This window comes from Trachemys scripta, chromosome 2 (genome assembly GCF_013100865.1).
Source record: "Trachemys scripta elegans isolate TJP31775 chromosome 2, CAS_Tse_1.0, whole genome shotgun sequence".
In the NCBI taxonomy this organism is placed as follows: Eukaryota; Metazoa; Chordata; order Testudines; family Emydidae; genus Trachemys; species Trachemys scripta.
The window spans coordinates 9,169,198-9,183,784 of record NC_048299.1 but is presented as its reverse complement, the minus strand read 5'-3'; the positions used below and the strand labels follow the sequence as shown (position 1 = coordinate 9,183,784).

The 14,587-nt window shown below is 51.6% G+C and overlaps 1 protein-coding gene across 1 annotated transcript in view; it reads right to left on the bottom strand.

The window, feature by feature from the left end:
- SMARCD3 (SWI/SNF related, matrix associated, actin dependent regulator of chromatin, subfamily d, member 3) overlaps nt 1-14,587 on the bottom strand; it is a 147,440-nt gene that overhangs the window by 53,211 nt on the left and 79,642 nt on the right. The window contains exon 6 of the mRNA XM_034763849.1: nt 12,129-12,230. Within this exon, the coding sequence (XP_034619740.1) occupies nt 12,129-12,230 (102 nt within the window). The remainder of the gene's footprint in view (nt 1-12,128; nt 12,231-14,587) is intronic.

The following is a 14,587-nucleotide window of genomic DNA, read 5'->3' as shown; positions in this document are numbered from 1 at the left end:
TGTTGTTTCGTTGTTACGTTGCTGATCAATTAGAGAACATGCTCGTTTAAAGTTGCACAATGCTCCCTTATAACGTTGTTTGGCAGCCACCTGCTTTGTCCACTGCTTGTAGAAAGAGCAGTCCGTTGGAGCTAGCTGATGGGGGCTTGGAACCAGGGTGGACCGGCAGCTCCCCTGTCAGCTCCCCTAAGTTTCCTGTGCGGCAGCTGCCCAGCAGGCTATCAGTTGCCAGGCAGTTCAGCTGTCCCTCCCCTCATTGCCTGCTCCTGCCCTCTGCCTTGGAGCTGCTCCTGGGAGCCTCCTGCTTGCTGTGCGGGGTGGGTGAGCAGCGGGGTGCTAATGTCAGGGTGTCCCCCTCCCCCCGCACCTGTACCTTATCTCCACAGAGAAGTGGGGGGACACGACAGGGCTCAGGACGGAGGGAGCTTGCTGGCAGCAGCTTACTGGCAGCTCAACTCTCTGATCTACTTAAAAAGGCAGTGTACTTAGAGTGGGGTCAGCGTACTTAAAGGGGCAATGCTCGTCTCTCTCTCTCTCACACACACAGTGTGTGTGTCTGTCTCTCTCTGCCATGCTGTCTCCCCTCCCTCCATTCGTGCTGCCTTTTAGAGTGTGAGGCTACATTAACAACAACGTATTAACTCTTGAAAGCTCAGCCGAGTACTAGTTCATCATTTAGCAGTAAGGCATTCCCTGGGAAATATCCCACACTCTTCCACCCTCTGACTTCACCACTTCAACCAAGCTTCACAATTATCATTGCTGTGCACAGAATTAAATTGTTTGTTTAAAACTTATAGTGTATATATACATATATTATATATATTAATGTAAATGGGGGGGTTAGGTTCCAGGGAAAAAATTTTTGCCAGACAAAAGACAATATTTTATTTATTTAAATAAAATATAGTCTTTTGTCTGGCGAAAAAAATTTCCCTGGAATCTAACCCCCCCATTTACATTCATTCTGATGGGGCAATTGGATTCGCTTAACATCGTTTCGCTTAAAGTAGCATTTTTCAGGAACATAACTACAGCGTTAAACAAGGAGTTACTGTATATAGGCCCAGGGACTTGAGGGTGACTCTGGAATCTTTAAGGCTGTCCAGCCTTTTGTCCATCTTTTCTGAGAAGAGTCTCACCCTCAAAGGGCAGGTCTTGAATGGTTTGCTGTACCTCATAGGGGAGACCAGAAACCTGGAGCCATGAGCCCCTTCTCATGGCCACTCCAGTAACCATAAAAGACGGTTACTCACCTTTGTAACTGTTGTTCTTCGAGATGTGTTGCTCATATCCATTCCAATTAGGTGTGCGCGTGTTGTGTGCTCGATCGTCGGAAGATTTTTACCCTAGCAACACTCGGTGGGTCGACTGAGGCGCCCCCTGGAGTGGCGCCCTTATGGTGCCGGATATATGCCCTGGCCGACCCAGCACCCCCTCAGTTCCTTCTTGCCGGCTACTCTGACAGAGGGGAAGGAGGGTGGGTTTGGAATGGATATGAGCAACACATCTCGAAGAACAACAGTTACAAAGGTAACTGTCTTTTCTTCTTCAAGTGCTTGCTCATATCGATTCCAATTAGGTGACTCCCAAGCCTTATCTAGGCGGTGGGTTCGGAGTGAGATGTCGCGGAGTGAAGGACCGCTGAACCAAATGCAGCATCACCCCTGGACTGCTGAACTATCGCATAGTGGGAAGCGAAGGTATGCACCGATGACCAAGTCGCTGCCCTACATATCTCCTGTATGGATGGGTACATGACCAGGAAGGCGGAGAAGGAAGCTTGAGCCCGAGTGGAGTGGGCAGTAAGGTGCGAAGTTGGCACACCAGCCAAGTCATGCACGGATGCAAAATGTGATCCAGGACGAGATGCGCTGGGCGGAGACCAGGAGGCCCTTCATCCAGTCTGCCACAAGTACGAACAGCTGGGTCATCCTCCTAAAAGGTTTTGTTTGTTCGATGTAAAAGGCGACGGCCCTGCAAACGTCTAGGGAGTGCAGCTGTTGTTCTCGTCAAGAAGCATGTGGCTTCAGACAGAAGACCGGAAGGAAGATGTCTTGGTTGACATGGAAGGCAGACACCATCTTAGGAAGGAAGGCAGGGTGTGGTTGCAGCTGTACCTTGTCCTTACGAAACACCATATACGGTGGGTCTGACATAAGGGCTCTAAGCTCCAACACACGTCTCGCCGAGATGATAGCAACGAGGAAAGCTGTTTTCCAGGAAAGGTACAGGAGCGAGCAAGTGGCCATCGGCTCGAACGGGGCACCCATGAGTCTGGATAGGACCAGGTTGAGGTCCCACGTAGGGGCCAGATGCCAAATTTGCAGGTACAGACGTTCCAATCCCTTGAGGAACCTGCTGACCATGGGATTGGAGAAGACCGAACGCCCATTTTCGCCCGGGTGGAAGGCCAAAATCGCTGCTAGGTGTACTCTGATGGATGAAACTGCTAGGCCCTGCTGTTTCAAGGACAAGAGATAGTCTAAGATGGTAGGTACTGGCGCCTCCAGAGGGGCAGTATTGCTTAGAGCACACCAGCAGGAGAAACGCTTCCACTTGGCCAAATACGTGGACCTAGTAGAGGGCTTTCTGCTACCCACAAATACCTGCTGCACCTAGCGGGAGCAACGTAGCTCAAATTGAGTTAGCCATGCAGCATCCATGCTGTAAGGTGGAGGGATTGCAGGTCTGGATGACAGAGACAGCCGTGTTCCTGAGTGATCAGGTCCAGCCACAACGGAAGTGGGATTGGGGTGGTCACCGACAGATCGAGGACAGTGGTGTACCAATGTTGCCTGGGCCACGCTGGGGCGATCAAGATTAAGCGAGCCTTGTCTCTGCGTAACTTGAGAAGGACCTTGTGGACTAATGGGAATGGAGGAAAGGCATAGTACAGGCAGTCTTTCCACGGTATCAGGAAGGCGTCCGACAGGGAGCCCGGGGAGCGCCCCTGGAGAGAGCAGAACACCTGGCACTTCTGATTCTCACGAGAGGCAAAAAGGTCTATCTGGAGAAACCCTCACTTCCAGAAAACAGAATGGATAATGTCCGGGCAAATCAACCACTCGTGAGCCAGAAAGGACTTGCTGAGGTGATCTGCCAAGGTGTTCTGGACTCCCGGGAGAAATGACGCCACCAGGTCGATCGAGCAGGCTATGCAAAACTCCCACAGGCGAATGGCTTCCTGACAGAGGAGGGATGATCGCGCTCCCCCTTATTTGTTGATATAAAACATGGCCGTTGTGTTGTCTGTGAAAACTGCAAAACAATGACACTGAAGGTGCTTCCGGAACACCTGGCACACCAGGTGTACCGCTTTCAGTTCCCGTACGTTGATGTGCAAGGATATCTCTTGCGTGGATCAAAGACCCTGTGTGCGAAGGTCCGCGAGGTGAACACCCCAACCCAAAGATGATGCGTCCGGGGTTAGGACCAGGGAGGGCTGCGGGGCATGGAATGGCACCCCTTCGCATACTGAGTTGGGGTTCAGCCACCAGACCAGGGAGGTTAAGACTTCCGTCGGTACCGTGATCACTGTGTCCCATATTGTCCCGGCCTGGGCGGTATATGGTCGAGAGCCAGGGCACAGTCTGGCATGTCTGGACACGAAGGTGCAAGACGCCATGTGTCCCAGGAGACCAAGGCACATGCGTGCTGTCGAGGTCAGGAAGCATTGGAGGCCGTGGATAATGCTCACCATGGACTGGAAGCGGGTGTGCAGTAGGCATGCATGGGCGAGTTTTGAATCTATGACTTCTCCGATGAAGTCTATTCTTTGGGTCGGTTCCAAAGTGGACTTTTCGACATTGAGCAGCAGGCCCAGCTGTCTGAACAAACTCATAGTGAATTGAACATGAGATTGCACCTGGACCTTGGGGCGACCCCAAATGAGCCAGTCGTCGAGGTACGGAAACACTTGGATCTGATGTCGAAGGAGTGAGGCAGCTACGACGGCCATACACTTTGTAAAGATCCTTGGTGTCGTGGGTAGGCCGAAGGGAAGGATGGTAAATTGGAAGTGCTGTTGGTTGACCACAAAGCGAAGGAAACGCCTGTGCGTCGGGTAAATCGCTATGTGGAAGTACGCGTCCTTCATGTCAAGGGAGGCGTACCAGTCTCCAGGATCCAGGGAAGGAGTAATGGTCCCCAGGGAAACCATGCGGAACTTCAACCTTACCATGAATTTGTTGAGTCCGCGCAGGTCCAGAATGGGCTATAGCCCCCCCTTTGCCTTTGGGATTAGGAAGTAATGGGAGTAAAACCCCCTGCCCCCCAGTTCCCTTGAACCTCCTCTATAGCTCCGATAGTTAGGAGCGTTTGCACTTCTTGTAGGAGGAGTACTCGTGAGAGGGGTCCCTGAAGAGGGACGGAGAGGGACAAAACAAATTGAAGGCGGTATCCACTTTCCACCGTGCATAGGACCCAGCAGTCTGACGTTATGCGGGACCATGCAGGGAGGAAATAGGAGAGGCAGTTGGTGAAAGGTGGGGAAGGATCCTGGAAGGAGACTGGTGCTCCGCCCTCGGGCACACCTTCAAGTTTTGTTTGGACCCCGCCGAAGGTTTGGGGGGGGCCGTGGTTCTGGCCCATCTGAGGACCAGACTGTCTCTTCCTACCACCCTGGCTGCGTCTTCTAGAGAAGTCCTGTCTCGGCTGGGGATTAGGGTAGGTGCGCTGTGGTTGGGGTCGGAAGGGCCTATGTTGCATCACCGGAGTATGTATGCCCAATGAATGCATGATGACCTGGTTATCCTTCAGACTCTAGAGTCTGGAGTCAGTCTTGTCTGAAAACAGACCATGGCCATCAAAGGGCAGGTCCTGAATAGTCTGCTGGAGTTCCGGTGGGAAACCAGAGACCTGCAGCCACGAAATGCGGCACATAGCTACGCCCGACGCTAGAGTCCTAGCCGCCGAGTCTGTTGCATCTATTGAGGCCTGCAAAGATGTCCTGGCTACTTTCTTGCCCTCCTCTAGTAAGGCCCCAAACTCCTCCCTGGACTCCTGAGGGATAAGCTCTTTGAACTTTCCCATCGAGTTTCAGGTATTATAATTGTAGCGAGTCAAGAGGGCCTGCTGGTTAGCCACTCTGAGTTGTAGGCCGCCAGTAGAATAAATCTTGTGCCCGAATAAATCCAGGCATGTAGCGTCCTTGGATTTAGGAGCAGGAGCTTGTTGGGTGTGTCTTTCCCTCTCATTAACGGACTGTACAATGAGGTAGCATGTCTGGGGGTGAATATACAAGTATTCGTAGTCTTTGGAGGGGACCAAGTACTTCCTCTCCACCCCTTGGCACTGGGAGGAATAGAGGCTGGAGATTGCCAGATCGTATTGGCATTAGCCTGGATGGTCCGAATAAACGGCAAGGCTATACATGCCGGGGTATTGGCAGATAAAATGTCCACTACTGGTTCCTCGACCTCCACCACCTCCTCCACCTGGAGACTTATGTTTTGTGCCACCTTGCGAAGCAATTCTTGGTGTGCACGGAGGTCTATAGGTGGGGGGCCAGAGGAGGACATACCCGCCACCGCCTTGTCAGGTAAAGACGAGAAGGATACTCCAGGGACTAATGGGACCTGGGGCAAGTCTTGCTGGGGAGGGTCCAGCTGCCCTAGGTCCACCATGCTAGGGGCATGGGCCTGAGCTGAGGGCAGGGCCGTCGCCTCCAAACCCCCTGGGGGAGGGCGACTCACAGTCGCCTCCGGAACCCGGGGTTCCGAGTGGGCAGAGCGAGAAGCCCCCGAGGGGACATCTTGGGTCTAATGGTATGCCCAAGGGGTCCAAAAGGACCATTGCGGAGGTCCCTGACCAGGAACCTGCCCCTCGTCGTGCCATTGGCTAGCACCGTCCGCATCCTGGTCCTGGACATGGTAGCCACTTTCTGCCTGGGACGACCTCAAGTTGGGACAGGACGGGCAAGGTGGAGCCTATCGTGCATGCTGGGTCACCCTGTCTTGCGTTGTTGCCCCGCGCCGCGGAGATAGAGATCGGTGCCGTGGTCTTGAGCGGTACCGCGACCTGGATCGGGACTGGCGGTCATATCGGTGCTGGGAGGCAGATCTGGACCTCAACGAAGATCTATGGGAGGAACGGTGCTGGGATTGACTCCGAGTAGACCTGCGCCGGGATTGGTGCCGGAAGCTGGACCGGTACCGACCATACCAGGAAGATCTTCGTGAGGTGGAGCGGTGCCATGAGTGTGACCGACACCAAGATGTTGATCGGTGCCGGGACTGCGAGCGGTGCCATGGACGAGACCAGCATCTGGATCGGGACCGTGACTGGGATTGGGACCGGGATTGGTGCCGTCCCGTCTCGCTCTGCGACGGAGGGCACATCATGGAGGGCTTTCCTTTCGAGGGAACAGCCCGTACCAGTGGTACCGAAGGTTGCGACATCTCGGCTCAGTGAGCGCAATCTGGTCGTGTGCCATGGAGAAAGTCTCCGGGGTGGAAGGCAGGCCAAGCTCGACCGCGATACGCACCGGGGAGCTTACATGCACAGGACTCAACGGCGCTTGTGGCATCGGAATCAACGGTGCTGGAGTTGGAGCCTTCGCGGGGTGGTCCAGCACGGGACGCTGCTCCGAGGGAGGCACAGGCAGTGCCGGCAACTGCAAAGGAGCAGCAGGTTGTTTGTGCTGCTTCTTGGGTCCCGGAGAGAGCGAGCGGTGCCACGCTGGTAGAGGTGCCGGAGACGTCCGGTGCTGGGAGTCTTTGCCGATGCCAGGCCGTGAAGCTGTTGCTTCCAGTGCCAGAGATGCACTTCGGACTGATGGGGTCGGTGCCGGGTCTCGACGTGGAGAACGGGCTAAGTGCCACTTCCATAAGGAGCTGCTTCAAGAGAAAGTCCTGCTCCTTTTAGTCTGAGGCTTGAATACCTTACAAATGGGGCACTTATCTGATTGATGGGATTCCCTCAGGCACTTCAAACAGGAGTCATGGGGGGGTCTCCCGTAGGCATTGGCTTAAGGCAGGCCGAGCACGGTCTCAAACCTGGAGACCTAGGCATGAGCCCAGGTACCGGGAAGGAGGGAAGGGGAGAAGCCCCTTACCCCCAATTACTATTTACACTAACAACAATAACAACTATTAACTACAACTAGAAACTAATAACAACTACTCTATAAAAACTATCTACAACTATAAACGAGCTAGAAGCTAGGGAAGTGGAGATCAGCTAAGCCGCGCTCCACAATTCCATCGACAGTCACGGGCGGTAAGAAGGAACTGAGGGGGCGCTGGGTCGGCTGGGGCATATATCCGGTGCCATAAGGGTGCCACTCCAGGGCGTGCCTCAGCCGACCCACCGAGTGTTGCTAGGGTAAAAATCTTCTGACAATCGTGCATGCGGCGCGCACACACCTAATTGGAATTGATATGAGCAAGCACTCGAAGAAGAACACTGGTTGCCGCATCTGCCCTGTCAGGTGCTGCCTGAAGGGACGCTCTGGAGATCAGTCTCCCTTCCTCAACCAAAGCCAAAAATTCGCTGCGGGAGTCCGGGAGGAGCAACTCTGTAAATTTAGCAATCCCCAAGCAGACATTGTAGGAGTACCTGCTGACGATGGCCTATTGGTTGGATATTCACAGTTGCAGTCCCCCTGTGGAGTAAATCTTTCGCCCGAAAAGGTCTAATTTTTGGCGTCCCTATTCTTGGGCAAAGGGCCTTGAAATCCTTGTCTCTCCTGCTGGTTAGCGGCATCCACAAGGGAATCAAGCTGAAGGTGGGAATAGAGGTGCTCATAGCCTTTGGAGAGCACAAAGTACCGGCGCTCATTGCGCTTGGCCGTAGGCGGCAGTGAGGCCAGGGTCTGCCAAAGGTTCTGGGTCATGTCCATGATTGTCTTTATCAGTGGTAAGGTGATAAGGGCAGGGCCGGAGGGAGCCAGGATGTCCACCATAGGGTCCGCATTATCCACAACTTCCTCTGCCTTAATACCCGGACGCTGGGCGACCCAGCGCAGCAGCTGCTGCTACACTCTGGAGTCTTTCAGAGTTGGATCTACTGGAGGGCCCGCTAGGGCCTCGTCTGGTGAGGAGGAGGAGGAGACCAGCAGGGGAGGTGGTTGCTCCCTACTGTCCCCACCCAAGGGATCTCTTGACCCTCTGGGAACTGCAGTAGGTTGGCCTGGCCCCAGTGCTGTGAATGGCCCGGGTGTCAGTGCCGACGTTGGGCCCCCCACTGGTGCCGGCGCTTGGTGCAGCATGAGCACTGGGGTTCTCGAAGGTGCCGGCACAGCCAGTACCAATGACAGAGGCAGTGTCAGTGCTGGTGCTGAGAGTGCATTGTGCGCCCTAGCTGCAATCGGGGCTGCTGATACCTCCAGTGCTGAAGCAGTCGATGTCGGTGCCACAGTCAATGCCGGTGCTGAAAACAGCACCACAAGTGCTGGTGTTAACGACCGAGGCACTGGCTCCGGTGCCAAATGTAGTGAAACGAATGTCGTGGACGCCACTGATGCTGCACACGAGCGGGACTCCTGACTCCGACCCTGGGCTTGATGTAAAGCCCATGGAGTCCAAAATGGTCACTGCTGTGGATTTTGCCATTGAGGGGCCCACTGCATTGGGCAGCACAGCCTATGGTGCCAGGAGAAGGACCTTCTGCTCCTGCTATAGTCGGAGGGGTATGAGTTTGACTCTGACTCTGAGTAGGAGGACCAGGAGTAGGTGGCGCTGCTCCTCTCGAGGTAGAGCATCGAGAAGCAAGAAACCGACTGCGCTCCCTGGATGGCGAGTAGAAAGGTGCTGAGATGATGGGGATCGGCATGCAATCATCGCTGGCTTTCTCTTAGACTGCACCCTGTGGTGCCGGGACACTCTCCAGTCTCAGCGGCGAGAACAGTGGCATAAGTTTCAGCAGGTCCTGTGCCACCTTGAAAGCCTCTGGGGTGGACAGGAACAGTAGATGCTGTGATGGGTGTGGTAAGCGAGATGGGCCCGGACTCGACTGCCTCGCTTGGGCAGGAATCAACATGGTCGCTTGGGCAGGAGTTCCCGAGCTGTGGCCCGACTGAGGTTCTACTGGTGGCTGGTCCCTGGGCCTTGCCAAGGGAGATCGGCCTCTCTCTGACCTCTTTTTCTTCTGCGCTGGCAATTGGGACCAGTGCCGAAGGCAGTACTGTCCCCGAGAGGCTCCATGACGGTGCCCAGCCTCCTTGCCAGCATCTTTCTTCGGCGCCGGATCCTTCAAAGACAGTGCCGGAGTGCTTCATGCCAAAGACGAAGTACTGGGAGCAGGATCCCGGCGCCTGGGTTCGACTGAGGTTGGAGAGAGGCCGATGAGAATTTTGAGACGCTGCTCCCTCTCCTTAATGGTTCTTGGTCAGAATTCCCGACAGATCTTGCAGTGGTCTTTCTGGTGACCCTCACCGAGGCACCGTAAGCCGGTGTGGAGGAGACTTTTTGGCATGCGCTTTGCACAAATCTGGCAAGTCTTAAAGCTCGGGGATCGCAGCATGCCCCAGTAACAAATGGGGGGGAGAGGAAATGGGGGAAGGACCCCCCATAACTGAAACTTATAAAGAACTATTAAACTATACTAACTACTGGAAACTAACTATGTACAGCGTATAAAGCACTGCTAATCCACTTGCCAAAGCAAGAGAAGAGCAAGGGGAAATTCCAGCTACTGGCAGTAAGAAGGAACTGAGGGGGTGTAGGGTCGACAGGGCTCTATATTGGATGTCATGAAGGTGTGACTCGAGCGGGCGCCCAGGCCGACCCTAAGGTTGCTGCTAGGGGAAAAATCTTCTGGTTACTGTGCACGTGTGCGCACAGACACCTGATAGGAATTGACATGAACAAGTATTCAAAGAAGAACAAGTGGTTATAGTACACAACAACAAAACTATAAAACTTTGAACCTGGGTCTACACTTATCAATAGTTATCTTTCCTATCTAATAAAGTAGATTTGCCGCCAAAGTTCAGTCTCTTGCAAAGGTGGTTGGTTTCTCAAGAACTAGGATCCAAACGTTCATGAAAACACTCCCCTCCGCCCAGGGTCTTCCTCAGTGAATGAATCCAGAGTGCCTTTCTCAACACATTCTTACACTGAAAACAGTCTTTCGTTTCTATTCACAGGCAGGGCAAACCCCGACCCTGTTGCAGAGTTCCTTTTCTACCTCTAAGTGGTTTCAACTGTTTATTGTTGTCTCTGATGATTTTCCATTAATTTTTCTGGGATGTGGCAAGAGTAGACCACAGAACCTTGCATTACCTCACTGGCTGACTAGGAAGGGTGACATCTCCTTCTTGCTTGAATGGGTAATCAAAAAGACACATTATCTCCTGGTGACTGATTTCTACTCCAAGTCCATAAAGCATACTTTCAATATAAATACATTATTCCTTAACTATTATCCATACACACATCTTGCAATCATAGAATCATAGGACTGAAAGGGACTTCGAGAGGTCATCTAGTCCTGGCCCTTGCCTCATGGCAAGACTAAGTATTATCTAGACCATTCCTGACAGGTGTTTGTCTAACCTGCTCTTAAAAATCTCCAATAATGGAGATTTGGGTAATTTATTCTAGTGCTTAACCACCCTGACAGTTAGGAAGTTTTTCCTAATGTCTAAAATAAACTGCCCTTGTGCAATTTAAGCCCATTGCTTCTTGTCCTATCCTCAGAGGTTAAGAAAAACAATTTTTCTCCCTCTCCTTTTAAGAACCTTTTACGTACTTGAAAACTGTTATGTCCCCCCTGAGTCTTCTCTTTTCCAGACTAAACAAACACATTTTTTTCAACCTTCCCTCGCAGGTCATGTTTTCTAGGCCTTTAATCATTTTTGTTGCTCTTCTCTGGACTTTCTCCAATTTGTCCAAATCCTTTCTGAAATGTGGTGCCCAGAACTGGACACAATACCTCAATTGAGGTTTAATCAGCATGGAGTAGAGCAGAAGAATTATTCCTCATGTCTTGCTTAGAATACTACTGCTAATGCATCCCAGAATGTTTGCCTTTTTTTCAACAGTGTTACACTGTTGACTCATACTTAGCTTGTGATCCACTATGACCACTAGATCCCTTTCTGCTGTACTCCAAACCCTTCATCCCTGGCCCACCCCAGAGCCCATACCCCCAGCCGGAGCCCTCATACCCCTGCACCCCAACCCTCTGCCCCAGCCCTGAGCCCACTACCACACTCTGAACCCCTTGGCCCCACTCCCACCACATGAATTTTGTTATGTGCACCAATATGAAGGTGATGTGCCACACATCACCTCCATATTGGTGCACATAACAAAATTCATTCCGCACATGGGTGGGAAAAGTTAGAGGGAATACTGATTTTGAGTAGGAGTAGAGAGATTATTTTACCTCTGTATTTGGCATTGGTGCAACTGCTGCTGGAATAGCATGTCTAGTTCTGGTGTCCGCAATTCAATGAGGATGTTGATAAATTGGTAAGGGTTCAAAGAAGAGCCATGACAATGATTAAAGGATTAGAAAACATACTTTATAGTGACAGACTCAAGGAGCTCCATCTGTTTAGCTTAACAAAGAGAAGGTTAAGGGGTGACTTGAGCATAGTCTATAAGTACCTAAATAGGGAATAAATATTTGATAGTAAGCTCTTCAGTCTAGCAAATAAAATTATAATACGATGGCTGGATGTTGAAGCTAGACAAATTCAGACTGGAAATAAGGCATCCATTTTTAACAGTGAGGGTAATTAACAAGTGGAACAACTTACCAATGATTCCGTGGATTCCGCATCACTGGCAATTTTTAAATCAAGATTGAATTTTTTTTTTTTTTTATAAAAGACAGGCTACAGATCAAACAGGAATTAATTCAAAGAAGTCCTATGGCCTGTCTTATACAGGAGATCAGAATAGATGATCCCAGTGGTCCCTTCCGGCCTTGTAATCTATGAATCTAGGAATATAGCCCATGATATTGTACATTTATGACATTTACCACCTCTACCAATTGAAAAAGGAATACAGCAAAAGCTGTCCTTTATAAAAATTCCATCACTCAGAATCACAGAAATGACAGCTGGAAATGATTTCTTGGTGTATGCGACAGGGTGACTCTCTTGTGATGTACTGTATCCTGATGTTTGTGTTTTGTGTCAGCAACAACCTTGCCAAGCGCAATGCACTGACCTGGTAATCCAACATGAGGAGAAGTGTGCACCTCACACTCACATCACCAGGCCTCTTCACCTGGAAGCCATCAGTCTCCTGGGTAGTGGGAGTTCTATGCCACTGCCAGAGGAGAAACAGAACAGGAAGAAGGTCAGTCTCAGTTTGCCACTGTCTGGCCTGGGAGATTGTGTGGTCGTGAGTGTGTATATATAGTTTTCATGCAAAAATTATCATTAGTTCAACAGTAAGATTCTGAAATCACACCCTCCGAACAGTATTGCCAGGCGTCCAGTTTTTGACTGGAATGCCTGGTTGAAAAGGGACCCTGGCAGCTCCGGTAAGCACCTCTGACCAGGCAATTAAAAGTCTGGTCAGCGGCACATGGGGGCTAAGGCAGATTCCCTGCCTGCCCTGGCTCCATGCAGCTCCCGGAAGCAGCAGCATGTCCCTCCGGCTCCTAGGCGCAAGGGCGGCCAGTGAGACTCTGAACGCTGCCCCTGCCCCAAGCGCCGACACTGCAGCTCCCATTGGCTGGGAACTGCAGCCAATGGGAGCTGTGGGGGCGATGCTTGTGGGCGAAGGCAGTGTGCGGAGCTCCCTGGCTGCCCCAGTGCCTTGGAGCCACAGGGACATATTGGACACTTCCGGGAGCTTTGAGGTAAGCGTCACCTGGAGCCCACACCCCAACCCTCTGCCCCAGCCCTGAGCCCCCTCCCGGAACCCTCATCCTCTTCCTGCACCCCAAACCCCTGCCCCAGCCCTGAGCCCCCTCCCACACTCAAAGTCCCTCCCAAAGCCCACACCCCACACCCCCTCCCACACACCAACACTCTGCCCCAGCCTGAGCCCCCTCCTGAACCCCAAACCCCTCATCCCCAGCCCCACACCAGAGCCCACACTCCCCAGCCGGAGCCCTAACTCCCCCACCCTGCACCCCAACCCACCGCCCCAGCCCAGAGCCTCCTCCCACACTCCAAACCCTTCTGCTGCAACCCCCAACCCAGAGCCCCCTTCTGCACCCCAAATTCCCATCTCTAGCCCCACCCCAGAGCCTGCACCCCCAGCCAGAACACTCACCCCCCCACACCCTCCAACCCCCCTGCCCCAGCCCTGAGCCAGAGCCCACACCCCCTGCCCCAACCTGGTGAAAATGAACAAGTGAGTGAGGGTGGGGGAGAGCAAATGACAGAGGAAGGGGGAATGGAGTGAGCAGGGGGCGGGGCCTCGGAGAAGGGGCAGGGCGGGGCAAGTGAGTTCAGATTTCTACGATTAGACATTTGGCAACCCTGCTTCCAAAGTTAGAAAATTCCAACTCTCCCCCTTGCGCATATGCCTTAAAATAGAATCTCTCTTTATATCAGTGTATGTTATTTGCTGGATAACACAATATATACTGCAAACTGGAATTTTTTATACAACCTGTGATGGGGTGTATAAAGGGTGTATAAGGTGCCACCAGACTCCTTGTGGATACAGACTAACATGGCTACCTCCTGATACTTGACACCATGCAAGGCACTACATTTAGCTGTATGGAGTGGAAATCCATCAACCTCAACAAAAAACTCGCACAGATACAGACAGATATCATCTTCCTCTCCAAGTGAAAACAGATGGACATCATACCAAATGGACTGAAGGTAAAAAAAAATCCATTGCAATCGACATACTACACTGACTATGGTGGGAGACTGTGCCACACACTCTCAAAGAAACTGAGGAACCACCTGATCAGCATCCTGTACGGAAGACAGGACAAGATCAAGAATGAGTTCTCAAAAATGGAGACTCTCATACAAAACCAATGTTCCACACAAACTTCCATGTGGCTGGACTTTACAAAAACGAGACAAGCCATTTATAACACACACTTCACTTTTCCACAGAGGAAAAAGGACAGTAAACTATCTAAACTACAGTAAACTACATGCCACAGGGGGCTACAACAGTGGTACCCTCAACTCACCTAACAATATTGTTAATCTATCCAACCTCACACTTAGCCCGGCGGAAGAGTCTGTCCTATGTGGTACCAATGAGAACAGTCTAGAGCCATCCTCTTTGGAACCCCTTTTCAGGTAGTTGAAAGCAGCTATCAAATCTCCCCTCATTCTTCTCTTCTGCAGACTAAATAATCCCAGTTCCCTCAGCTTCTCCTCATTTTCACATCCTGCCCTAAACTGTTGGATAGTGTGAGGCATGCACTGTCAAAGAGCTAACTTATTTCACTGGAGGATGCAGTGATTCCTGCGTACACTGAGCAAGTTTGCTAAGTCTGTAAGATATTTTGGGATCTTTCTGGATGAAAGATGCTGTATAAATATGTAATTAGAATTGTTTCTATTAAAACAAAGCAACAAATAAAGGCACTGATGCAGGAAAACACTAAAGCACAAGGGGCCACAACAGTGGTACCCTTAACTCACCCAACAATATTGTTAATCTATCCAACCACACACTTAGCCCAGCAGAAGAGT